Below are 27,699 nucleotides of genomic sequence, written 5' to 3' on the forward strand. Positions count from 1 at the left end.
AATATTGGTGGACACTGGAAGTGCTGTTGACGTGCTCTACGAAGACACATTTAACAAAATGGGTCTTAAGCAAGACGCATTAGCTCATTCTCCCGAAAATCTCTATGGTTTCACAGGAGACTCAATCCGGCCCAAGGGAGTAGTCCCACTCCCGATAACTGTAGGAGAGAGCCCGAGGAGTAAAACCACTAACACAACGTGGGTGGTGGTTCCCGGAAAATCTTCGTTCAACGCTATCATTGGCAGGCCAACGTTGCAGTCCCTCGGGGCTATCACTTCTGTGGAATATTTGAAGATGAAGTTTCCTACCGAACACGGGGTAGGCGAAGTAGTCGGAACTCAGGCTATCGCAAGAAGCTGTTATGCAAATTATCTCAAAGAGAGTCAGGACAAAGATGTCCACAAAGTTATGATGATCGACTCGGACTTTGACCCACGTCTTCCGAGCCGAGAAGAAATTGGCCCAGGAGATGAAGTCGAGGAAGTCGCTCCGGATCCAAAACAACCTGAGAAGAAGCTCAAGATTGGAAAATATCTTGAATCAGGTACCAAAAGTAACTTAATTACTCTCCTATCTAATAGCTTAGATATATTTGCCTGGTCACATTCCGACATGACGGGGATAGATCCTCAAATAGCGTGTCATAGGTTAAATATAGATCCTAAAGAAAAACCTATCAGACAAAAGAGAAGGGCTTTAAACTCCGAAATGTATACAGCCTTAAAAGAAGAAGTAGATAAACTGATTTCTAACGGATCAATAAAAGAAACTAAATATCCTAAATGGGTAGCCAATCCTGTCCTGGTCAAGAAACCTAACGGGAAATGGAGAACTTGCGTGGATTTTACAGATCTGAACAAGGCTTGCCTTAAAGATAGTTTCCTTATGCCGAGAATAGATCAGCTAGTAGACGCCACAGCAGGCCATGAAATTTTAAGCTTTATGGATGCCTACTTTGGCTACAATCAAATCCCTATGTATGGTCCCGACCAGGATCACACGGCATTCATAACTGACCGAGGGCTATACTGCTACACAGTTATGACCTTTGGGTTAAAAAATGCTGGAGCAACATATCAAAGATTAGTAAATCGAATGTTTGCTGAATTACTCGGGATTACAATGGAAGCATACATCGATGATTTGCTGGTTAAAATCCGAAAAATAGATGAACATACGAATGATCTTAAAAGATCATTCGAACTTCTAAGGCAATATCGCATGAAACTGAATCCTCTAAAATGTACGTTTGGTGTCTCTGCAGGTAAATTCTTAGGTTTCATAGTTCATGAACGAGGCATCGAAGTGAATCCAGAGAAGATCACAGCCCTATGGAACATGAGACCACCACGAAACATCAAAGAAGTGAAAAAATTGACAGGATGCATAGCTGCATTAAGTCGTTTTATCTCAAGGTCTACCGATCGAAGCATTCACTTCTTCAATGTACTCAGAGGCTCCAAGGAATTTGAATGGACCAAGCAATGCGATGAGAGTTTCGAGTCCCTAAAAGAGCACTTGGCATGGCCTCCGACTTTAAGAAAAGTACAGGAAGGAGAGCCCCTGGAAATTTACCTAGCCGTATCGGAGCATGCAGTGAGTTCAGCGTTGATCAAGAATGAGGGAAAGCACCAGGTCCCGGTTTATTATACTTCGCGACGCCTTAACGAGGCGGAAGGAAGATACCCGGAACTCGAAAAGCTAGCTTTCGCCCTCATCACCGCTTCTCGGAAGCTAAAACACTACTTCCTCGCGCACCCGATTACAGTCCTCACCAATTTCCCGCTGCGCCAGGTGCTGCAAAAGCCTGACGTATCCGGAAGGCTAATGAAATGGTCGATTGAGCTGACACAATATGATATACACTTCAGCCCCCGACCAGCAATCAAAGGACAAGCAGTTGCTGACTTCATTGCAGAATTCACGTACAGACCAGTTGATTTCCCAATTTGGAACATGTACGTAGATGGAGCGGTCAACGAAAAGGGATCCGGGGTCGGGATCGCGCTATCCAACCCAGAATGAGACAAGGTAAAATTCGCTTTAAAATTCGATTTCAATGCTTCAAACAATGAAGCTGAGTATGAAGCTATGATACATGAGCTACAAATAGCAAAAGATTTAGAAATCAAAAAGCTCAAAGTATATTCGGATTCTCAGTTAATTGTTAATCAAATGAAATGTGAATTTCAGGCAAAAGGCGAAAAGATGTCGCTATATGCCGAGAAAGCCAGAAGCCTGGCAAACAAATTCGAACTTTGCGAAATCACCCAAGTCCCCAGAGCCATGAACGAAGAAGCTGATGCATTAGCGAAGCTTGCCACTCAAGGATCCGACTCGGAATCAATCCCAGTTATCAAGATTGGGCAACCTAGCATTGAGCAAGCTCCCCATATACTTCAGGTCGATCAACGAAAGTCATGGCAAACTCCGATCAGGGAATACTTGCAGCACGGAGCTCTGCCCAAAGAAAAAAATGAGGCTAGAAGCTTGAAGTTCAGAGCTGCTCGATATTTCCTAGAAGGTCAGAATCTCTATAAAAGAGGATTTTCTCAGGCTCTACTCAAATGTCTAGACGAAGACGAAGCCGGGTACACTCTAAAAGAGATCCATGAAGGGATATGCGGAAGTCACATCGGATGCGAAGCATTGGCACAAAAGATCATCCGGCAAGGACTCTACTGGCCAACAGTAAAAGCCGATGCTCGGCGCATGACACAAAAATGCGTCAAATGTCAAAAGTTTTCTAACATCCCGAGGCTCCCACCTAATCCACTCATCTCCCTCTCATGCCCGATCCCATTCGCAGAATGGGGATAGACCTAATCGGAGCTTTGCCAACAGGCCGAGGCGGATGCAGGTACGCAATTGTAGCCATCGACTACTTTTCAAAATGGGTGGAAGCCGAGCCCTTAAATAAAATAACGGCCCTTGAAATTGAGAAATTTGTATGGAAAAATATTATTACTCGGTTTGGAATACCAGTCAAAATTGTATCCGACCACGGAACTCAATTCGACTGCGATTCCTTCAAAAGTTTTTGCGAAAAGTATGGCATTAACAAGGTTTTTTCTACTCCAGTCAGACCACAGTCCAACGGATTGGTGGAGGCAGTCAACAAAACAATAAAACACGGCTTAAAAACAAATTTAGGCGAACAGAAGTCAGAGTGGGTGGATATGCTCCAAGAAGTTCTCTGGTCGTACAGAACCACCGAGCACTCCACAACTGGCGAAACGCCTTTCTCCCTCGCATACGGATCCGACGCGGCCATCCCGACCGACGTCACGGTACCAACAGTGAGGAGAGAAAACTACTCAACAGAGGTAAACAACGACACTCTAAAAATTAGCCTAGACCTGCTAGAAGAAAAAAGAGAAAAAGCCAGATTAAGAAATCTCGCTAACCAACAAAAGGTTACTCGGTATTTCAACAGGAAAGTCCGACCAAGATCTTTCAAAGTCGGCGACAAAGTCCTCAGAAGAGTTTTTCTCCACACCAAAATCCACCAGGAGGGAGCATTCAACGCAAACTGGGAAGGACCCTACATCATCCGAGAAGACTTCGGAAACGGGGCATACCGACTACAACAGTTGAGCGGTGATATAAAAAAAAACCATGGAATGCTGAGCACCTTCGCCGATTCTACGTTTAAGTATTTCTTTTTTTCAAACATTCAAAAAGCTGCTTGGTCGCATATGTTGTACTTACAATTTCAAAAAGCGGCTTGGTCGCAAGTGTTGTCTTTACAATTTCAAAAAACAGCTTGGTCGCACGTACTTTCGATTTTCAGAAGTAAATTATCTTTTGTTTTTATGCTCGGCATCTGATCACATAATTTCTATCATTCTCGACAAAATAAACTAGGCGGCAGGGTAATTAGCAAACAGTTGTTTAGAAAACTTAAAGGAAATATACTTAGTTATACTTTATTTTGCCAAAATTCAGAAATACTTTTTACTTTTTTCGCCAAAGTCAGAAACACAGATAAATTAACATGAATTATAGATCCGACCAAGGATCAATTGTTCAAAACCCGAGCGGGTTAACACAAATTACGTAATAAAAGATCCGACCACAGATCAATTGTTCAAAACCCGAGCGGGTTAACAAAAATTACATAGTAAAGATCCGACCACGGATCAATTGTTCAAAACCCAAGCGGGTTAACAGAAACTAGAATACAAAAAATATATAAATCTACTCCTGATCGCCTCTATCCGCGTCATCACTAGCTCTTGATTCCGAATCCTCATCGAGATCTGTAGTATCCAGAGTAGGATTCTTCGGGCCGAGGATCCGAACGGCCTCGTTTATCCCACGGCATAAAGATCATCGCGCATGTTGGGATAATCCTCGGAAGCCTTGTACTCTTCCACCGCAGCTAAACGAGCAGCCTCAAGATCTGCTTGGAATTTTCGCGTAAGCTCCGTAAGGTCCGATCGGGTCTTCACCGTTTCGTCCCTGGCCGCATCCCTCTCCTTGAGAAAACGATCGTTCCGTTGTCTCAATGATGTGAGCTCGGAGCCTAGTAGTCCGACAAGGCCGACCACACCAACGAAAACCTGTGGTAATCAAAAGGTCAATTACAAAAGTTGTCAAGGAAAGAAAAGAGATACCGACTAGGTGAGTAAAACGTACCGAAACCGCGGAGTCAGTGACCTGGTTAAGCCTCTCTAAAGGCTCAGACCCGAGAACCGCTTGGACCTTCTCGGCAGGAAGATGCTCGCGAAGGAAGGCGACGATCGGATTCAGATGGTCGGATGCAGAAGAAGGTTCGGTCAAGCTTTTAACCGCAGAAGAACTCGGAAGTTCCGAAACTTTTGAAGCAGACACGGCTGCCCGCTTACTAGCAGCCGAGGCCTTGGAAGCCTTAGTACGTTTCGGGTTAGGAGGAACCTGTTCGGGAGCGGGTCTCTTCTTCGCCATCTGTGCAATCTCTGTAAAGAAACAAAAAATAAGAACGAGGAAAATTTGAACATATGCGACTTGATAAGAAATGAATAAAATGCTCACTCGAGTAGGGATAATAATAGTATTCCTCGAGTAAGTCTGGGTCCGACAACACAAACGTCGACCGATTAGCCTCCGAAATATCAAAGATCTCAGAGTGGAGTGGTCGCTCGTCCTCGGGATACTGTGGAAGGGAACCTGGAATCAAACATAAAACATATGAGGAAACCAGAACAAAAACCTGGCCCAATCTATCAAATAAGAATTCTGAACCAGAGTCACACCCAGTTCCGAGAACGAAGCTCTTTTGGGGCACCTTTCATAAGAGGCGTTCCCTTCAACCCAAAAGAAATAGTCCTTCCAATTTTTTTGGCTGGTCGGAAGGCGAGTGATCACCTTAGACTGGTCATCATTGGCCCGAGCATAATAATAACCATGTTGCCCTGGAGCCGACTTAAACGAGTAATATTGCGAAAAGTCTTGTAAAGTGACGGGGCGATCATAAACTTTCGCACATAGCACGGCCATCCCAACAAAAATCTTATACACATTGGGGACGAGCTGGGTAGGAGAACAACCCAGGTCAGAAACAAACTGTGAGATGAGAGGATGCATCGGTAACCCTCCGATCACGTTCAAAATAGCCTTATTGAACGCTATCTTCCCGGCGGGAGGCTGATCGGCCCTCTCATGTTCCAAAGGTGCCGAGATGATAATTCCCTCTGCTATCTCAAATTCCTCTCTCAGCTCTCGTATATATTTCTCGGTAACCCGAGAAGTCCAAACCTTGGCCGAAAACTGGCCCTCTTTCCGTTCAAAAACCAAGGCCTCATCCTCTTCCTCTGGGAGATCGACCCCAAATGTCATCCCACTCGGACCCGGAGTGCCTTGAGAATAGCCCTCTCCTCGGTCTTGCGAAAGAGAAAGGCTCGTCGTATCACGAGATTCTGACTCGCTCCCCCTCGAAGAAGCGGACGAAGACGATATCTCCAAAACCATGGTATCCCTACACGCCAGGGAAGACGAATCAAAAACCTTTTTCTCGTTATCAACCCCCTCGGACTCCGGACTGGGATACACGCATGATTCATCAAAAGCCATTACGGGGCGGTCCCATCCGATCTCTGAGACATGATACCAAACACGACTCCTGAGGAAAGGAAACGTAGACCCATCCGACAAGATAACACTATCGGGATCAGGCTCCGATCGTCGAACGACGCGAGAGTCAAAACTCAGGTCAGGACGCGCAAGTCCTCCCATGTCCCTAAGGAAGTCGAAAACTATGATCCCTAAAGTCCGAAGGGTCCGAATACGAGAAGTAAAGGAAAATACTGATCACCGAATAAAGATTTCAAAACAAAGGAATGTATCGGATTAATGATGAAAAAGCCTTACCCGCGAGTTTGAAGATCGGAAGATCCGAGCAAAAAAATGAGAGAGCTGAGAACACAGTCTTAATAGGCAGATCAAGCCGAGAACGCTCCGAGAGTAAAATTTAGAAGAAAAAGCAGAATGAAGTCAAAAGTTGAGAAAAAGGCTTTATATAAAGACCACACGAACGACAAGGATTAAGCTTGTCCAAGAAGTCAAGCACATCTGACCGTCGAAGCGAAAAGACGCGACGATTCAGTAAGGCCAAAAACAAACGACGTCGTACGATGTCCTGCAAAAAAGAAAAAGAATATAGAATTCTACTCGGATCGTCCCGAGGCAAATAAGCAAAGATGAACACGGTCATCAATTAAACCGAAATAGTTCCTTACCATTTTTGCTAATAATACTAAGAAACTGGAGGGCAGCTGTTACGGGATAAATTAGTCAGACACTGAGCAGGGTAGTCGGACTCCCGAGCAGCGAGAAGAATCCAGCACCGAGCTCAGGTTAAGTAAACCCAAGGGCCATCCATTGAAAAGGAACGAACCGTTCATAAGTCAAGAACGAAACCCACCGATCAGAACTTCGGAGAGAAGAGAAGAACGTGGGTCAAAGACTAGTCAAAACCAAAAGAAAACATGTTTCAAACCCTAAAACGCACACCTTGACGGTTCAGGAACCATACGAAAAGTAATAACCGTCCACCTCAGCGAGAGGGAAGAGGCAGTTACCCAAAACCGTCCAGAACGTGGGATTGATCACCCCACGTTCCCCAGAATAACCGTCAGAGACACGACCACGAGGCTACACCAGACGAGTATAAATAGAGGCCGCGGCACAGAACTAAGCAGGAGTTTTCTTACTTACTTTCGTTCACTTAGAACCTCTAGAAAACATTGCTCTCTTGTATTAGATTCGTCTGTATAAAGAGAAAGTCTTACCTAAATCATCTCTGTACTCGGAGTCACTGTACTCGGAGTCTGTGTACTTTCGTAAGATATTGTTGTACTAATTTTACAGGTCAACACATTTATTAAAATTGTTTATATTTTGAGACACTTTCAAAATAAAATGTAAACAAATTCCTATATTTTGAGACACTTTCAAAATAAACGGTAAAAATGTGAATATTTGAAAATAATTTGTTCTAAAAATATCTATATTGCATCTAAATTTTTTTATAAAATATTTTATAGAAAATGTAAACATTCTCAAGTAGATGTAAAAAAAAAAATGTCCAAATATTTTTAAACATTCTTTGTATTTTATCGGAATATGGATTGAGATGGTAAAAAACAGAAGTGAAATGCCGAGTACGAGTATCACTAGTTACAGTATTAAATTGTTTTAAAAAACAAAATACTATTAAATTAATATACACGGTAACTAAGGGGAGAGAGAGATATCCTTGAGCGACTTGAGAGAGAGAGAGAGAGAGAGAGGGAGAGAAGAACGAAGGAGACGAAGATGATGACGGGAAAATATACCTCGATTGACCATCAAAGCGTTTCGGGATCTGTTCCTGTAAGTCTCTCATAGCTCCACGAAATCTCTATTTTCTGTTTCTGATTTAGATCTGAATCAACCTCGCTCTCTTATTTTAGGCTGTCTCAGATCCAGGCCAAGTCACCGTTCAATTCCAAGGTATATCAAATTCCTATTGTTTTACTTTCCGTGATTTGCTAATTGAAAATTGGGACAGAACAGCAGGGATTTGTTGGATTTGGTTGCGGTTTATGGGTTTTGCGACTGGATTGTGATTTCTCATCCTATTTTTTTCTTTCAATTTCCCATAGTGATTAACTACTGATCAAGCATTATATTTCTGACTAGTCGTTACTTCATTTGTCTTCCTCTGTTTGGTGATGAGTTTTAGATTGATGTTCTGTGATGCGATATTTTAGTCGTTGAACAGGAAACAGTTCTCTCGTTTCTTCCATTGTCTTGTTCGAAATATTTATGGCGATTTATTTGCTTCTTCTTGCAGATTCAAATCTTCAGACATTCCCTCCGTCGGAGGCAAAAGGGAAAATCTCCACTAGTTCACGTCCTCCGCGCGATGCTGATGGTACAATGCAGTTTTGATCTTCTAATTAGTTTTAATGCTTTAAATCTTGCTGATGCTTAGATATTGCTATCTAAAATGGGTTCTTAAACATATTTTTAGGTTGATCTTTAATGCAGGCATGTTTAGTTTAGCTCCGCAATAGATTGTGATCTTGTAATTTTAGTTGTCTGGCTATACTGATGAACCATCACCTCTTTAGCTCTAGAATGATGATTTAGTATAAAAAAACATGGGTACATAATGCCTAGATTCAGAGCCTGATGGGAAGGTCAGATTTGTGATGCTTGAAATGATCGTTGATATAGATGGGTGTATAATAAGTAATTAGAAGCCAGTAGTTTTGGTTCGAGACCATTGAGGTTTTGGTTGAGATATCAGGCTCATGGTTTGCCCCCATGTGGTCTTGAGTTCCGTTCCTTGACGGTTTGACCAGTACAAGCTTTTGTAATTCCAATTGTAATCTTTATTTGATTTTGGTTGTGATAGATTAATTGAGCGTGCGTTCTTGAGGGCTGTATGGGGAATTTGGAGAGAGATTTAGTGATTTGTAAGGGGCGTTGAATCACTTAAGGGATTTATCATATTTTCATTATAATTATGATCCACTATGGAGTTATCACGAGAATAAGAGGCTAGAATTCAGATCCAGTGCTTTCAGAAAATAAACTATTCTGAGCATAACTAGAAAGAGGACAGACAGTTGAGATATTATTGGTTGTATTGGAACTATAATTGTAGGCTTAAGTGGTGGGTGCTCAAGTAGACATTAGCATTTCATAAATGTTCGGAAGTCGTGTCTTTAAAATCGTTTTCTTATATGATGTAAAGGATCAATTATTCTTTTGCTTTATTGAGTTTTGTTTATTGTGGTTATAGACATATTTTCACTTTGCTACAGATTCATTCTCAAAACCTGTGCCGAGTTCCAATGAGCCTGAGCAGAGTGGGTGGTTTCAGACATTTTCCGTAGCAGCTTACAAGCCATATTTTGATGTTGACACGTCTGATGTTATGGAGAGGATTAAACACACACTTTTTCCATTTACTGGAGCTTTCAATGAAAAAACAGATGGAAACCCTGATCTGTAAGCTTCTTTTTTTTTTGTCCTCGTGTGTATTTTGCTTCTTTCTTTATTTCGATGTTATAGCAAACGCCAATTTTGTCTCTACTTGATCTTGGGCAGGTACGGACCATTCTGGATCTGCACTACACTTATTTTTGTTGCTGCTGCGATCGGCACTTTTGTGACATATGTGGCACATAAAGTGAACAAGAAAGAATGGGACTATGATATCAATCTCGTGACTTGGTCCGCCGGTTTGTTTTATGGTTACGTCACTGTTGTTCCTCTCCTGTTATACATAATCCTCAAATACTTCTCAGCACCATCGGGGCTTGTTAACCTATTCTGTCTTTACGGCTATTCGCTATTCGTTTTCATCCCAGCGCTGGTTAGTACACTTTTTTTTTTCACATTGGTTAGTATATCATTTATATGTTCCAAGGACCAGAATATCAAATTCAAGAAGCGAAAAATAATTAGGTGTAGAAATTTACCCTGTTTCTCGAAGTTATTAAATTACTGGTTTACATTCATGTATCAATCAATAACTTGTTCTCCAAGGTACAAAAATACAATCCCACAACCCTCTTTGAGTAACCAAAAGTTTCATAGGCGGGACCATATTTTTCTCTTCATGATCAAATTTATATTTGTACACGGGATCATTGCGAAATATTCTCGCTGAATTGTGTCGATTGGTGTGTGGTTGCAGTGTCTCTCGGTCGTGCCGTTGGAGATTTTCAGATGGGTCGTTGCAGGGGTCGCTGGGTTCATGTCCGCGACCTTTGTAGCAAACAACCTCCGAGCCCACATTGAGTCAGCGGGTCAGAGATGGTTCTTGATTGTGGCAGGTATTTTTCTACTGCAGATGGGTCTCGCTGTTGTACTCAAACTTTACTTGTTCACTGTCAAAGTATAGTTTCACTGTAACTTTTCCAAGAGAGGATGATTAGCTTGTAGATTACAGAGAAGATAAAGAAAAAAAGTTTGTTTTTGATCCATTGTTTCTACCTACAGAAGATATGTCATTCAACCGCTGAAAAATTACAACTTGTATTCATTCATTTGTCGCAATATAAATTTGTACGACTTGAACTTCATTCTAAGTTTTTTTCCTTCCTCTAATTCAAAACACATTTTACCTTTCCTCGAAGTTTTATAATATCTTTAGTGACTGAGCAGTACTGTGTTTGCGTTAATCAACTGTTTCAGATATGGACTCACCCGATTCACTAATACAATAGATATATAAAATAAAAGTCAATATAGGACTTCAAAAAATTACTTTTATTTTATGTGTAAAGTAATTATAATAGTAGATGAAAGAAATATAAAAGTTGTATATACTACAATAAATATATAGTACACGGATTCGTCGGCGAGAGTCAAGCTATCTATCTAGTCATTTTTTTTAAAGTTTGAGTTTGGTAAAATACTTCAACTTTCAAAGTTTAGCACAAATTTTAAAAATCTCCAAAATACCCCGTCTCTTCTTGCACATGTCTGACACAAACTCTTTGTACCCCATCGCCGCCATCTCTCATGCCTCTGTCTTGATCCACACCTGTTGTATCGAACGTTCTGAGCCAAACTCTAATTCCTTTCCTGGTCGGGTCTCGGATCTCTGCCGCGAATTTCCCCCACGATCTCTGTCGGACTCCCCTGTAGTGGCGCTCCTCTTCCTCTTCTTCCACCGTCGGCGAGGCATCAGAGGCTTCACAGCGGCGAATTGGATCCACTGCGTCGCCTTCTTCGGAAGCGAGATGGTAAAAAACTTCTTCCGGTTTGTCGGCAAGTTCAGATTGGCCCATTAGGCTGCCGCGATCGGGATTTGGGGCTTCGACTTGAACTCGAAGCTGGATTGATGATTGGCACTTCTCTTCCTCTTCTCTGATCGCCGGGGAAGGAGGCATCGGAGGCTTTGCGGTGGCGAATTGGATCTGCGTCACCTTCTCCGGGAGCGAGCTGGTCAGAGACTTCTTATGGTTCGTCGGCAAGTTCTTATCGGCCCCGTTTGGCTGTTGCGGTCGGGATTTGGGGCTTCGACTCGAACTCGAAGCTTGATTATGACTAGTCAAACCTATGCCATATCCATCTTTGTCAATTTATGTGGCCAATATCATCATCGATTGTCATCACCAGCGCCATCACTGTGGTCTTCTTCATCTTCTTCTTCTTCTTATGCTGCTGTCTTCGATTTGAATGTTTTTGTTATATAAGAGTGGATTAAATATTTTGAAAGCAGTATTAAATATTTTGACACTTCGTAACCTTCTCGTTGCATTAGACTCGACTTCAAATATTTTGTTACCTATTTAGATGAGGGTTCAAACTTAAATTTTAGATAGGTTTTTCTTCTGCTATAGAAGTGGATTAAATATTTTGAAGGCAGATTAAATTTTTTTAAATAATGTATCTTCACTGAAATCATCGTGTGTTTGAAATTGGATTTAGAAAATTGAAGGCATTATTAAATTTTTGAATATTTGTTGCCTAGTTTTAATAATGGAATTAGTTTTGAAACTATTTGGTATATATTAAAAGTGTATTAAAAAAGTAGTGAATTAAAATTTTGGATATCTGGATTAATTATCTTGAAATCCTAGAAAAACGGGTTCACTAAAAAAATTAAGGGTATATTAGTATCTTTATATTATAAGTGGCTAGAATGTACTAACTTTGAAACTTTGACTATTTTGCTAAACGTTTAATTTGAATTGGTTATTTCATACAAAAATTTGATGTTTAAATAAGCGTAAACGAGCCTTCAGGGGAATTGTGTTTTCAAAGCGAGGCGTAGGCATAAATGAAAATATTTGATAATACGTCATAAATCTCAAATAGTAATTTAACAACAAATATATGTATAATTTAAACATGGAATTCTCTGTGATCATCGTCATCGGTGTCCTCGTCAAACACCATTGTTTGTTTGCTTGCTCCTATACATGTATAATTTATTATTCAAGTTATCGAACATATTTTGATAAAAAAAAAAAAAAAATTAAGTCATAGTTACCTCTCGCTTTTTTGGCCGTTCCTCCTCCGACCACGCTATGCTTCTTTCTTTCGGATAAAGAAGCTCGAGATCTATGAGTTGCATCCACGTCTTTCATCTCCACGTCCATCTTCATCTTCATCTTCCTCTTCTAATAGCGATTCTTCATCGGATGCTACATCCTCAACAATCAAAGGATCAAATTCTTCGCCATCGTTCCTTGGTTGTCTACTCATTAACTTCAAGTGACAATCTTTGAATCTCTTATTGAACATGACGTATACCAACTTGTTCATCCTAGAAGTCGCTAGTCAATTCCACTTCTTTGTATGAAGTTGATTGAAAATGCTCCAATTACACTCACACCCGGATGCGGAACAAGTGAGGCTAAGCACTCTAGTCACGAGTTTTTGAAGCTCCGACACCTCATCTCCGAATTCAGCCCACCACCGATCTAGATTAATGTGTAAACAATAATATAGTTAGTATGAAATAATTAAAAAGTATTAAGATTACTACTAATGCACTGTAGACACTTACTGGGAAAGCATGTTTTGTAGTATAATTGAGTCGTGCAAAACAATCCCTTCTTCAATATGAAATCTTCAAGTTGGTCAATGGCGTTCACATACTCTACATCGGGAATAAGCCTATTCATACACGTATAAAGACCAACTTTAACCTCTTTGTCAACAAAGAAGATAGTTAAGGCCATAGTGAAGTTGCGGGTTCAAGAAGTAAGCAGCCGCGTGCAACTCGTGATGTAGCTGGCCCTACCATTTCACATTCGTGATGTCCCAAATCTCCTTGTAGATAGTTTCTTCTCCTTTGAATTCCTTACCTATCTCCCCCTTTGCTTTATCCATACCATCATAGATGAATCCCATTGTTGGTGCCCTTTCACCGTCAACCATCCTCAACACTTTAACATGAGGCCCGGTGGTTTTAAGAGCATAGGTTACTCCTCACCAAAATACATAATCTTTGGCAATGATCCTCTTCGTCATTTTCCCCTCAGATTTCTCTGACCACAAACTAGAAGCCTATTCTTCATAAGCAAACATGGCTTCTAAAGGTTGCTTCAACTCTTTGAACCTTTGTAGAGTCAAATAGACCGTGGAAAATCTTGTGACGCATGGCCGAATGATTTCTTTGTCGGTGAACTTTCTAATCAAATTTAACACCCACGAATGATTATAGATAAACTTGTCTACGGTCTTTTCTGTATGTAAAGCATTTTGATGTTGCGATAAGTCTCCGATCTTCTCAAGCATTAGATCGATACAGTGAGCTGCACATGGTGTCCAATAAAGTTGCTTCCTTTTCTCCATCAACTTTTTGCCGGTGGATTTATACCCACTCGCGTTATCAGTCATGACTTGGAAAACAATTTCCTCTCCGACATCATCAACAACATTGTCGAGCATCTTGAACAACAAATCTATGTCTTTGACAAAAGCCGATGCATCGATAAACTTTTAAAAAACCGTACCATATGAATTGTTGACGAGAAAGTTGATGATGCCTCTTTGTTTGATGTCCGACCACCCATCTGGCATTATTGTTACACCGGTCTTGGCCCACATAATCTTGACTTCATCAACCGTCTTCATCGGTGTCTTCACTTCCTCGTCCAAACACCATGTCCGTATCTCGTACATGGACAACAATGTTAATCCTCAACCAAAATTCCCAACGAAGCGCATCATACCGATAAATGATGGACTCATTACAACCTTGAACACAATTCCATTTTCATAAATGAATCATGCTATGTCGAGGGTCACTCTAGTCCGATACTCTTTCGCCGTAGCAGGAGGGTTTTCTTGAGCTTGATTCTCATCTTAATCATTCATCACGAATCTGTCCATCGGTCCTCGTACACCTCGATCGGCCAAAAAAAAGGCACATTCACATTCTCAGTAGAAGAACCACGTTCTTGAGAAGAGCCGAAATACGAACCATTCGCGATCTATTGCTCTTTGTTTCTTTTAGCGATCTCTTTCGAGACTTTAGCATGGTTAAGATTTTCGGCGCATAGCTTCTTGACTCGTCGATAACCTTGTCGCATGGTTTGATATTATCGTGTGTTCCGGCTAGATGATCTTTCACCCGTTTGATGCTTTTCTTGATAATCTTCTGACAAAAATTACACTTCAAGTAGGTGTAATTTTTTTTTCCTCGGACTCATCTCTGGCCGAGTGCTCCACACAAAACTTATGAGCAAATTTTTTTTCTCATTATCCTACAAAACAAAAATCAGTAGAAGATATCTACAATCCCACCAACCAATCAAGTAATAATTGCAAGAAAATCAAAGGAAGATCCAATCAGAGATTAAGCCAGGAATGAATCCAAAAACAAAAATGCAGATATCAACAAAAAAAGAAAAACAAAGACAGAAACTTACTCGAATACAAAGAGAGAGAAACGAAAGCCTTGCGCGCTCGCTACTGGAAGCGTAGAAGAGAAGGAATCGATGGTGATAAGAAAGCCAAAGAGCAGGAGTCGTGTTTCTTTTTATTACTCAACCCAAATATGCCCAGGAAAAAAGCCCACACATTAAATTGGGCCGTTTTTTTTTAATTGGCCATTTTCCAGATGCAATTCCAGTGTTTCGTTCCAGTGCGTACGCCTAAAACATCCAAGGCGCAAGTCGCCATTTTCCTTGTCGGGCTTAAGCCCGGATGAGATTTTCCATCTTTTAAACATTGGCAAGTATACATTTATATTCCTATTAATATAAGTGCTGGTCAAATCTACTAAACATGGTTCCATGCGCAGGAAGCAACAACTCAAATATGAACGAGAGCTGCGACTTGCGTGCAAAGAAACCAAAGTTCAAGACTCAACTAGAACTAGAGTTAGTTAGTTAGAGTTTGTTTTAATCATAGTTAAAAAGATTGTTATGCTTTCAGCTAGTGATTTGTAATTGATATAAAACTATGTCGATGGTGATGAAGAGCAACGTGAAGGTTCGCAAGTTTGAACGCAATTTAGGAATAATTAAACCCTAATTTTTTTTCTTCCTGATTTCACATGCTTGTGTTTATTACTCTGACTTAAAAAAACCCAAAAATGCTTAGAAAAAAGCCACACATTAAATTGGGCCAATTTGTTTTTTTAATTGGCCATTTTCCAGACGCAATTCTAGCGTTTCGTTAGTGCGTACGCTTAAAACCTCCAAGGCGCAAGTCGCCATTTTCCTTGTCGGGCTTAAGCTCGGATGAGATTTTTCAGCTTTTAAACACTGGCAAGAATACATGTATATTCCAATTAATATGAGTGTTTCTCGAAGCCACTAAACGTGGTTCCATGCGCAGGAAGCAACAACTCAAATATGAACGAGTGCCGTGACGTGCGTGCACAAGAACTAAAGTTCAAGACTCAACTAGAACTAGAGTTAGTTAGTTAGAGTTTGTTGTAACCATAGTTAAAAGTTGGTTATGCTTTCAGTTAGTGATTTGTAATTGATATAAAGCTATGTTGTTTAACACATAGTACACTCATGAAAAAATCGTTCTTTTTCCCTTTTCTTCAATCTAATTCTCTCTAAACCTAGATCTATAAGATCTTATCATGGTATTAGAGCAAGTCGATTACTCACCCATTTCCTCCAATCAGCCAAACTCTAGTCAGAGCAATCGTTTCTCATCGATCGTGTTCAATCATCCAATCGCTTCGAAGCTTGATCAATTGAACTTCATCTCTTGGATAAAACAAGTCGAGCACTCCGTAAGAGGTCATCGTCTCCTAAACTACCTCTCATCTTCGTTCCGTACTCCGAAGAAGTACTTGAGCAAGGCAGATGAAGTTGTCGATCCGATAAATCCAGAGTACGCGGATTGTGATCCACAAGATAAGTTGATCCTATCTTGGCTCTTTTCTTTGATGAGCGACATTATGTTGGTGATTAATCACCTATATAACTATGCGAAAAATTAATTACACCAACAAGAGCTAATTAATATTGATTATAAAACAAGATCTAGTTTTCCTTTAATTAATATAAACATGAGAGCATATCAAGCAACTAAAATTTAACCATAGAAAAGTTTTTAGAAAAACTTACGGGTTTTGGATATGCTACTGAATGCTCCAAAATGAGTCCTTCTTACTCCGTATCTCGTTCTTCAAGCTTTTCTCCACTCGATCAGACCTCCGAGTACTCTCGTGATGATGGACTTGATGATGACACTTTAGTCTACCGAAACGTAATCTCTGAGACGAATAAGAAAGTTGTGTGGACACACTCTGAATCTCACTAGATCTGAAACTATTGTGTTTCAGATCTCACTCTTCTTTTTCTAAGAATAGAATAACAAAATTCCGAGGGAGAGAGAGAGGCAAAATTAGTCTACTTCTAGTAGTAGAAGGAGATATTCTGGAACCTTCTAGAATATATTATTCTCTTTTATTGTGTTCAAACTATGTGTTCACATTAATGGATTTAATCTCAAAATTTCATCTGATGAGTCATACTTTTCTCTTATCTATCAGATCATAATCTATGATATTTTATTTCCTATTTAAATAGTGAATATTTATTCATGAGAGAATAAATGAGAATATATTATTTCCTTTTTAAATATATTATCTCTAAATATTCATGAGAGAGAATAGAAGACAATATCTTATTTTCTTTTAAATTATTCTCTCTATACATAATTTAAACAACTAAAGAGAAAATATTAGTATTTACAAAATAACAAATTCGACAATTTGTGGCACACGGCCAAAGGAAAAAAAACGCAAATATCATTATGCTATTATACAAATTTGACTTTTCCATTAGTCAAGGCCCAATTAACCCAATGAATTATTTATTTACTTGGTCCAACAATAAACAAATAACTAATTAATTAATTATTTACTTGATCAAACAATAAATAATTAACTCTACCATAAATAATTATTTAATTATGCAAATACCCATATTTTATAATTCATGTTGTCAATACCTTTTACAGCTTGTGATTTTGTATTAATGAGAACCATTATTATTAGAGAGTTCTTATCCGTGATCAGAGTCGAATCGGGGACTATGGACCTAGTAATAGAAGCTTAACAAATCCGATGAAAAAGACGAAATAGTCCTTTCTCTTTTTCCATCGATTCGTATAATCTTGGTCAAGTACTCCACTATATAAACCAAGACTGAACTCTTCTTTATACTAGAATTATATGTACTCATCGTGACAAGTGTCCACTGATATAGTCAGTTCGTGATCAAGATCCTCCAGTTTCAACCCGTATCGAGAAATGTCAATTATGCCGTTATACCTTTCTTGATACTTATATTCCCTAAGCACCGTTGCTACCCAGTGAAAGATTCTTCCGAACGTTACTTACTTTGGAAGTGCGCGCAATCTATCGGTATCGGAATCAACCATTAGGTGAGTGAACATTTACCTTCTTTTAGGAAGACTGGATTCTGTATCTGTGAATCATTTTCCCCTCAGATCATATTCCAGATTCCCAAGACATAAGTTTAATCAGCATCTCAATAGCCTTTAACGAATGTGTCAGAGAACCCGGCAATATGACCTAGAAGTCCATGATCACTTCAGGATTTAGATCAAGTCTCACTGTGACCATCATAAGCGACCCAGGCTAGTGTGTCGTAACGGTACTTAAACGACACATCTACAACCAAAGTCTGTCCGGGTCGTACACTTACCATAAGTGCAGAATGCTCCCACTAAGTGATCAACCTTCACTCGTGTTCCACATATATGATTTTAGATTCAGCTATCCAGGAATGAATCAATTATCGACCATGTTTTAGTTTACCGCCCGAACTCGGGGACTACAGATTGATGAATGTTTGATAAATATTTTATAAGAAATAACTGCTTTCAATTCAAATCGATAATAAATGTCGAACTTTATTTTATTAATAATTTCAGCGAGAATTACGAATAAAATCTTCTCGTGGGCAAGAATTCCTAACAGATTAATCTTGTGTCACGAATAAGTAATTGTGAGTCAACACATCAATTGTGGAAAAATCTTAGGGATATCTATGGTTCTCAAGTTAGAGTGAAAGTTTCTCAATACAAAAGTGCTCTGAGAAACACACGAAAAAACAATTTGTTGATCAACGATTACCCTATCGAAAGTGAGGAAGTGCTTTGATCCCTTTGCTATGGTTGGAGTAGAAACATGTCAAAAAGAGCACATTGATGTCATTCTTGAAGGATTGCCGAGCAAGTACGAGACTTATGTCACCTCGATCAACTTAAGCGTTGAACCATACTCTGTCAACAATGTGGAATCTTTACTCCTATCACATGAAGCTATGCTTGAGAAGAAGAATGAAAGTGAGGGTTTCGCGAATGCAGGTAGTCAAAACCAAAGACCTTTCGTCAACAACAATCAAGGCATGTCCTCGTTCAATGCCTATCCTCAAGAAAATTGAAGCAATTTTTCAAACTACAGTGGTGGACGTGCTGCTCAAAGCTTCAGAGGAAGGCAACTATAAGAAGGCCAATTCAGAGGGTGAAGACGTGGAGGCTTCAACGACGAACGAGGCCAAAATCGTCCGGGGTCGTAAGTAAACCCATGGCCTCTTGCCCTGCACTAAGTATTTTGGGTAGATTGTATTTAGGATTTCCTTTTGTAAGCCCGATGAGGGCATCGGCATAATTAGTGGGGGTGAATGTTAGAGACTTCCTATTTTTTCCTCCAGAAAATATTTGCACACAGATCCCTGAGGAATTTTGTATGGTTCATCAACCTGTTTAATGTTTACTGGAGTCAGTTAGTCAAATGTTTGTTTTCCTTCTTTAGGGAGGAGTGGTGGAAGGGCAGGATAAGAACTATCCCAAGGATCCTTAGTCCACCATCGGGGATATCAAACTTGCCGTATAACCTTCCCGTTTGATAGCAATAAATAAGTAGACTTATTTTGTTTCTGCGATTGCCGTGTCGTGTCCCTATGAATGATTGCTTGATTGTTGGCTTGTTTTCTCGTATGCTTGTCGATATGTTCTTGTGTGTGAATGTTGTAGACCCTATGGCTCATTGCAATGTTATTTTGTGGCTGATCATTATCGTATATTGTCTTGCAGACATTCAGTAGGCTGACTTGCTAGCGAAGTGTCGTACGTCTCGACTATCTATCGAGCGAATTTATTTGGCCCGTGACAAAGTTAGCTCATGATATTAATGTGATTTTTGAATTCGGTCAAAACTTGTGCTTTTTGAAGGATATTTCCAGCAAGGCTATCCTAATGAAGGGTGAATTGAAGGGAGGTCTCTATGCTTTCAATCCATCATAAGTCAATATTCATAATTCAAATCAATCATCAATAGAGAACACTGCAGCAAACCTGGGAAAAGTAGATCCACATACTAGCAATAGCACTGAGTCCATCAAACCAAAATGTTATGATGTGTCTTTTAATGTTGCTTCTACTATTCCTTATGATGATATCTTGCATAAGAGATTCAGTCATTGCCCTCAAAATGTACTTAAATCAGTCGTAGGAACCTGTAATCTCAAGCTCATCAATCAAATGCCTTTTTATGTTTCCTCTTCTTGTTGTCTTCGAAAACTGCATAAATTTCTTTTTCCAATCTCTAAAACTGTTTACACCAAACCACTTGAAATGATACACTCAGACATTTAGGAGTCATCGCCCACCCTGTCTACATATGGAACCCGGGAAATGGGATCCCCTGGTCCCGTCCCATATTTTGCGGGAAATGGGACTCCCGGGACTGTAAAAAATGGTACCGGGAAATCCCGGAACCATTTTCCACGGTACCGGGAATTCCCGGTACCATATTTCGCGGTTCCGGGATTCCCATATTTCCCATATTTATTTATTTTATTTTATTTTAATCATAAATACATTTAAAAATAAATAAAAATTCATATATTTTCAATTAAAAAAATACAATATAAAAAATACGGTACTAAACGGTGCTAAACGGGGATCCCGGTTCCGTCCCATTTCCCGGATGGTTCCGGGACAAAAGTCCCGGTACCATATTTTATAATATGGGTTTTTCCCATTTCCCACATGGTACCAATAATACGGGAAACGGGGTCCCGCGGGATCCCATATGGCCACCATGGTGACAAGGTCCAAAAATGGAATTTACAAGCACAAACTCTTTCTTCTGACTTGTGAGCCTTTAACAACAAAAGAAACTCTGCTGCATGAAGAATGGAAAAATGAGTATAACCAATAATTCTTTCTTAAGTGTTTTAATGTTGAATTAAAGTATTTGATTTTTTACACAGTAGTATTTGAGAATTGACCAAGTCAAATACATGTGGATCCTTATAAACATATATTTACAGTAAAAATTATTTTCTATAAATGACTATTAATACATAACAAGTATCAACTGTATGCTTGTATTTTTCGCATAATGATTATATATATTTTTATTTTAAGCAATCATCAAATATATATATATATATATATATATATATATATCAGGCCAATTATTTGAAAATTATAAAGATACATTGTGATATATCATTTCCTAGATTTCCCTTTTGTTTTTCTTTTCACTACTACAAATATAGGCATCGGGTGTGACGAAAGTCGCACCCGATGCCCAGAATGTCTCACCCGAAAGTTTTCGAGTGCGACTTAGGTGCGATATTGTCGCACCCAATAGTCCATCGCTAAAGGCTTCGGGTGCGACATGTCGCACCTAAAAGTGTTGCATATTAGGTGCGACACTTTTAGGAAGTCGCACTTATTTGGCTTCAGAAAATCTTAAAAAATGAGTATTAGGTGCGAAATGTCGCACCTAATACGTTATTTTAATTTAAAAAAATTTACAAATTAGAAGATGGGACCCTGAAACTACGCTGGTCTCGAGCCGCTCCGCCTCTGAGTTCTTCTTCTGGGTCTGGCGTGAAGAGGATGTTGGGGCCGTTTCGCCGCGGCCCGAGCACCCATATCTTCTTCAGGAGCTTCGGCCATTGTCGCCGGTATTTCTCTGCTCGGTCCTTGTCGTCCTCGTTCTCTGACGCGATTTCGATCTCGATGAGGTCTCCGAGGACGTCGAGCTTGCAAAGCGCATCCAGCATCGACGCCAAAAATGAGAGAGAGAGAGGCTGAGGTCTCTGCGGAGCGAGGTCATCGCCAGAGAAAGAGAGTAAGATAGACCAAAAGAGAGTGAGATATAGAGAAATAGAGAGTGAGAGTCGCTTACAATGAGGTGGTGGCGAGGAGGAGAGGCGGCGGCGAGGATGTTTGTCGCGCAAAGAGAGTCGCATAGGTTCAGAGAGAGAGAGTGGAGTCGCAAAAATGAAGAAGAAGAAGAAGAATGAGCGATATTTTATAATTTTAACCTAATACTTTCAGGTGCGACATGTCGTACTTGTTGCTCATATTGGGTGCGACATGTCGCACCTAAATGAGCATTAGGTGCGACATGTCGCACCGGATACTAAAAAAAAACTTTTCAATTCAGAACATTAAACATAAGAGGAGGGATTTTAAGCCCGCCTAAAATTTTTAAAACTTTTAGGTGCGACATGTTGCACCGGATAGTATTGGGTGCGACATGTCGCACCCAATACCACTTAAAATGAGTGAAATATGTAGTAGTGTTTATGAATAGTCACATGATCTTCTATCTTATTCCAATGTAGCAGGGAATCCTTTGCCGATGTCATCGGATAATGGATTATAAAAAGGCTGAAGAGATTGGCCTAAAATCCAACTTGTTAACTCCGTGTTTTTTTCCCTTTTCGAAATACGCCTTTAACAAAACATCTTTTTCCTAAATCTTCTATATTACAAGTCTCTAATCTATCTTGTTAACTCCATGTTTTTTTCCTTATCGAAATCCATCTTCAACAAAACACCCATTTCCCAGATCTTTTATATTAGAAGTCCAATTTGTTTTCGATCAACAAGGTCTATGATCGGCGATCTATAACAAAGGTGCCTAGCCTTCCAATATAGGGAATTCATAACTTTATTCATACTCCGCCAATACATATGTGATAATCTTGTAAGAGCATTCACAATACTTCATCAGTCGATGATCCAACTTTGGACATGAGTGGTCCACATTCTTCATAGTCCCGTTATTCCTACTTTTAATCCAAAGGTTTGCATTTCAAAATAAAATAAAATAAAATAATTGTGATTCAGTGGCATAGAAAATCGATAAGCTATGTGATTTACGCTATGTGATTTGCGTACGCACACACACAAAAGTAGAAAGATTAAAGCCGGTGTGATAGTTGTTGTCAATGGTGCCCACAAGAAGAGTTGTAGTCTTTATTTTGTACATTTGATGTAATAAAGTCTCATGAAGACTCTTGCTTGTAATTGCCTATCTATTCACTAATAAAGTTGAAACGTTCATTCATTCTTTCTTTGTTTGAAGCTTTATGATAAAACCTTAGTCTTTTAGTCCATAAACAAACTTAACAACTTACGAAGAGACAAATGTAGATTTGCATGAACAAACTCTTCGTAGTTTGCTTAAAACGATATATTCGCAATCTTAGGGTCAAAGGACTATTGACCTCAGTATGATTGTTAGAAGAATCTATGATGTCTGGTTATGAGGCATTGAGAGTTGGAGACTCTATAGTTCTTCTAGGTATCTTCCGAAGGTACTGAATTGACCAGTGCACTTCTAGAGACAATATAAGAACAAACCATTTAACCTCTTATGTCTCGAAGTCACTGTGTATGAATTGCATCATGCTTACCTTAATCCTGAAATGAGACATGCCATTTCACACCTTAGTATTCTCATTCGAGAAAGTCAAAGTTCGGACTCACTATGTGATTCCGAACAAGGCCTATTGGTGAAGTACTAAGTTGTGAGTCTGTCATGAGTAACTTTGTGAAGTTCTCATAGATATGGAATTCATGTACAAGATTGCTGAAATGCAATGTATGTCACCTCATGCTTTGTTCCTTGGAGTGTGAATAAATGAACTGGCCAGTGTCCAAATTGAGTCCTGACTCTTTTGGATGAAACAGTGTGACTTGTTAGCTCCTCGTCAATACATTGTTTCTAACTTATTCACAAGCGACAAAGGAGTTGAGGAAATAACAGCTAGAAGGGTAAAATGGTAATTTAGTAAATCCCGACTAGCTGATGACATTCATGAAGGGTAAACATAGATAATATTCAGTGGATCCGCTCATCATAATTAGGTCGAATTCTTGAGTAGAAAATAAATTCATTTGAACCGAGAGATTTTCAGTGTCAGCTCTTTAGTGGAGTCAGTTGGCATTAAGCTAAACTTGGAAAAGGTTTGTGAACTTTTGAGTCCAAGTGTTTAGCTCAAGCTTTGTTCATTTGGGTCCATGAGGTCACTGTCACGAATCACATCGATAGGAATTGTTAAACTGGAAGCTAAGTCAAAACAAGAACGAAAATTGTCGAAAGGGTATTTTTGTCTTTTGAGACATAAGGATGAAATGGATGTCAATAAATTTTGACAAGTTCATTTGATGACTTAATGTCACTCGGCCATAATATGATTAATTGGGCCTTGTGAATTAATTTCATTTCATAAGAATTTTATTGAAAATTCTTAATGGGTCTTTCTCATGTTGTCATGAACAAATGAAGAAGCTTCTAGAAGCTCCTTCTAGAGAGACTTGGGCGCCTACCCTAATAGAGAAATAGGAGAGTTTATTTTGTGCATAAATGTATTTAGATACTTGCCAAAAGAAAAAGAGGAAACAAATTTCCTCCAAGAGGAAAGTGGGAATCGGCCAAGTGAGAGACAAGGCAAGGCCTTGAACAAAATAGGAAACAAATCAAGGCTTCTAGAAGCCTTGAGTTGGCCGAGTGTCTCAAAGGGAAAAAAGAGGAAATTGCTCATGAATATGTGATATTCTATAGAAGAGGAAACTACCTTATTGAAGGTGAGACCTCTCCTATAAATAGGAGCCTCATTTCCTCACATTTCATTCATCCAAGTTTAAGAGATTTGAGAGACTCTCTCTCTAGAACTTTGGCCGAAAATCCTCTCTCTCTCTCTAGTTTATTTTCGATTTTTTCTTGTCTTGGCACCTAGGTCCTCACTCGACCTAGTGTTTAGCTCTGCGACTTCGAGACTCGTTCTTAAGTCGTAGCGTTTAAAAGTGCCCACTCACTGATTCCTTCTTTTCGAGTGATTTAGTGATAGAAACTTTCGTGGTTGCTCGAGGTGCCGAGGAAAGAAAGAGAGACGTGCTGCGAGGGGAGACGAGCGTTGCAAACTTTCCACAAGCTTCTTCAAAGTTCAAGCTTCAAGAAAGGTTAGTAAACTTCTAGCTCATATTGGTTTTTAATTACATGTACTTGCACTTGTCTAGGTTAGTAAAAACTGTTTTACTTGTAAAAGAAAATTTTTAAAATTCCGCCGCTTACCGAAGCGTTAATTATTTTCTCAAACCCTAGATCGATTCCAACAATAGTTACCATCGTCCAAAACCCAAAAGAACATACTAGTAATAACAACTTGAATTATCAGGCAGAGTGAAATTGTCAAAGTCAAAGCTGTCGTCATCATCGTCATCATCAAAATGATCATATTCCTTGAACGGATAAGAGTAGGTCGGAAGATGCAACCGCTTTACCTGTTCGGCACATCTTTCCCACTCTTCCAGTTCCACAAAACCATTGAAAGTCTTACGAAGGTCAAGCGACTCAATCCTCAGACACTCGTTGAGGATCGCTCCAAGCCCTCGATGGTCATGTTGGAATAATAGGTATTAAAGAGCATTTAATACCTTGTATTTGGATGATTTGTGGCTAAGTTTTGAGTGGGGTCCACTCATCGAAATTGATAAATTCCAACGTATTCTTATTCCTCGTTGCGACGGTATAAGATTGAATATATAGTCGCCAAAATCAATGCTATATTGAATGAGAAATTGATGTTCAAAGTATGTTGAAAAAAAATCAATATTTGTGAAGGAAAGTGAATGTGTTGTGGTTGAGTGCACAGACAAGACTCCCACATGGAATAGATATGTGGACTTTGTATGAGCTTATATACCAATTTTGGTCAAAAGGGTTTGGGTTCCCAAGAGTGACCCAGTTTTATAGAGGGGCAAGGACTTAGGGAAGCCCAAGTCCACGTTGGTTGGTTTGGGCCTAATTAATATTTTTTTTCCTTCCATAATATATTATTTATTTATTTAATAAATAACTTTTTGGTATTAAAGGTTATGGTTTTAATAGTTTGTAACCGAGTAGTTATTGGGTTATGGGTTTATGCTTTGTAATCGTGCATCTAAGGCCTTCATAGCAAGCTTTGAATGTCCATAACGTACATTAACATTGTTGTTATTGTCCGAACGTTTCAAACGTTGTAACCATGCCTTAATGGTTGTGGTTATTGCTGAACGGTTTTGGACTTTGGCTTCGCGTATGTAAAAAGGTTGTATGCTCTCCTTTCAAATACACTGAAGCAAGCCTTCAAACAGTTTAATCTCTCACTCCAAAAATTCGAGTTTGGTTTTCTTCGCAGTCCGGTGGTAGGTTCTAACGTAGAGTTCTGTTCATCGAAGTCATACGTTGTGGTGCACCGTCCGTCTCATTATCGTTGTATCCTGGGAAGCTCTTGCTCATTATTTCCAGCACCCGGTGAGAGAACAATATTGCTTTTAAGGAGATCGTCTAACGAGCCCCACAATACCTTTTGTTTTCTTTTTCCGGTTAAGGTTTTGTGCGTTATTTATTTTAATCGGTTTAATATTCTGTTTACACCCTTTTCTAGTTCTATTCTATCATTTTTGTTGATAACTATCTTCAAAGGTTTTTGCAAATTGTCTTCTATCTCGTAGTTATTTATTTAATTGCTCTAACAATCTTAAAGCAATATTTTTTTAGACAGTTTGCTTGCTTAGGCGATTTACATAGTGTGGTTTGTTTATTTCCCATCTTTGAAATATTCAATGAGACCAATATATTTTTTTTTTTTTGTAGACATGACTAACGACTCGACAATCACGAATGATGGTGGAAATGTCACCTAGACTCTCAAAGTGGTGAACAACCCAAATGTTGTGACCATTGGTCAAATTTCCATGACTTTGGGACAAGCCTCGATGACGGCTACTGTCGGGAATGGACCCGCGGGTCTTGCTCCCAGCAGTTCTGTGGAACGCGTGCCCGCCGTGGTACCGGCCGAGAAGCCGGAGAAGTTCATGGGGTTGAACTTCAAGCATTGACAATAAAAGATGTTGTTCTATTTGACAATGCTCGGTCTTGCACGTTTCTTAGCCGAAGATCCACTGACTCCTCGCGAGGAGGAAACCAATCCACAAGTGCTAATGGCATTTAGCGCATGAAAGACTCCGACTTCTTGTGTCGAAATTCTGTGATGAATAGTCTCAATGACTCGCTATATAGCGTTTATAAAACTCCTCCAAAGAGCTTTGGGATTCATTGGATCGCTTCATCCCCGTGAACTTGGTAGACTCTAAGAAGTATATTATGGACCGCTTCCTCGAGTTTCAAATGGTGGATTTGAAGACCGTGGTGAATCAAGTTCAAGAGCTTCAACTTATCATTCATGAAATTCATGCCTAATGGATGGCCATTAGCGATTCCTTCCAAGTTTCCTCGGTCATCGAGAAACTACCCGCAGGGTGGAAGGACTTCAAGAGCTATCTCAAGCACAAGAGATGGGTTCAAGACCACTTCGGAGAAGGCCAACGTCATCGAACACGGCAAGAGGAAGGGGAAGAAATCTGCCGACAAGCTTGGGGCCAAGGGAGAGACGTTCGAGAAAAGAAGTACCAACCAAAGTTTATTGGTAAATGCTTCAATTGTGACAAAGAAGGTCACCGTATTGCGGATTGTAGGAAGCCGCAAAAGAAGAAGAAGGAAACCAATGCCGTGGAGGATAACCTCCTTGTAGCTGTCTGTAGCTGTGGTCTCCGAGTATACTTGGTAGACTCGAATCCCAAGGAGTGGTGGTTGGACACTGGAACGACCTGCCACATATGCTCTGACAAGAATGCCTTATGTGCCCTCGATATGCTTGATGATGGGGAGAAATTATTCATTGGCAATTCTGCCACCTCTGAAATCAAAGGGAAGGGAGACGTCATCCTGAAGCTGACTAATAGGAAGGAGATGAAGCTCACAAATGTTCTCTATGTGCCTAATATTATGAGGAATCTCATTTCTGGGACTTTGTTGTATAACCATGGTTTTAGGATGGTTTTTGAATCTCAAAAGACTGTATTGTCCAAGAATGGGATGTATGTGGGCAATGGCTATATTAAAGATG

At 39.8% G+C, this 27,699-nt stretch overlaps 3 protein-coding genes across 3 annotated transcripts; 2 read left to right on the forward strand and 1 right to left on the reverse strand.

The window, feature by feature from the left end:
• The first annotated feature begins 2,209 nt into the window (after positions 1-2,209).
• LOC149380768 (uncharacterized) lies at positions 2,210-3,130 on the forward strand. The gene is made up of 2 exons (XM_089601199.1): positions 2,210-2,592; positions 3,067-3,130. Exons 1-2 carry the CDS (start codon positions 2,210-2,212, stop codon positions 3,128-3,130), a joined length of 447 nt encoding a protein of 148 aa, XP_089457325.1.
• Positions 3,131-7,689: 4,559 nt separating this feature from the next.
• Positions 7,690-10,609, forward strand: LOC149380769 (Integral membrane Yip1 family protein). The gene is made up of 6 exons (XM_089601982.1): positions 7,690-7,855; positions 7,936-7,975; positions 8,319-8,399; positions 9,298-9,484; positions 9,584-9,851; positions 10,176-10,609. The coding sequence occupies exons 1-6, from the start codon at positions 7,799-7,801 to the stop codon at positions 10,380-10,382; spliced, it is 840 nt and encodes a 279-aa protein (XP_089458108.1). The 5' UTR covers positions 7,690-7,798; the 3' UTR covers positions 10,383-10,609.
• A 2,163-nt stretch (positions 10,610-12,772) lies between these two features.
• Positions 12,773-14,122, reverse strand: LOC149380770 (uncharacterized). The gene is made up of 5 exons (XM_089601200.1): positions 13,954-14,122; positions 13,668-13,908; positions 13,239-13,358; positions 13,002-13,111; positions 12,773-12,915 (listed from the first exon to the last, which is right to left on the reverse strand). Exons 1-5 carry the CDS (start codon positions 14,120-14,122, stop codon positions 12,773-12,775), a joined length of 783 nt encoding a protein of 260 aa, XP_089457326.1.
• Positions 14,123-27,699: the final 13,577 nt, after the last annotated feature.

This window comes from Urtica dioica, chromosome 11 (genome assembly GCF_054948205.1).
Source record: "Urtica dioica subsp. dioica isolate 48M chromosome 11, U.dioica_male_clone48M_v1_H2, whole genome shotgun sequence".
Classification (NCBI taxonomy): Eukaryota; Viridiplantae; Streptophyta; class Magnoliopsida; order Rosales; family Urticaceae; genus Urtica; species Urtica dioica.

Bases quoted from the DNA above. Each gene is read 5' to 3' on its own strand.
- LOC149380769 (XM_089601982.1), top strand. From the start codon at position 7,799: ATGATGACGGGAAAATATACCTCGATTGACCATCAAAGCGTTTCGGGA. The intron at 7,856-7,935 runs GTAAGTCTCTCA...CTCTTATTTTAG, and splicing joins GCGTTTCGGGATCTGTTCCT to GCTGTCTCAGATCCAGGCCA. The intron at 8,400-9,297 runs GTACAATGCAGT...ACTTTGCTACAG, and splicing joins TCCTCCGCGCGATGCTGATG to ATTCATTCTCAAAACCTGTG.
- LOC149380770 (XM_089601200.1), bottom strand. From the start codon at position 14,122: ATGTACGAGATACGGACATGGTGTTTGGACGAGGAAGTGAAGACACCG. The intron at 13,909-13,953 runs GTACGGTTTTTT...CTTTTGTCAAAG, and splicing joins TCTCGTCAACAATTCATATG to ACATAGATTTGTTGTTCAAG. The intron at 13,359-13,667 runs GTTTATCTATAA...TGACGGTGAAAG, and splicing joins ACAGAAAAGACCGTAGACAA to GGCACCAACAATGGGATTCA.
- LOC149380768 (XM_089601199.1), top strand. From the start codon at position 2,210: ATGTCGCTATATGCCGAGAAAGCCAGAAGCCTGGCAAACAAATTCGAA. The intron at 2,593-3,066 runs GTACACTCTAAA...GGCATTAACAAG, and splicing joins CTAGACGAAGACGAAGCCGG to GTTTTTTCTACTCCAGTCAG.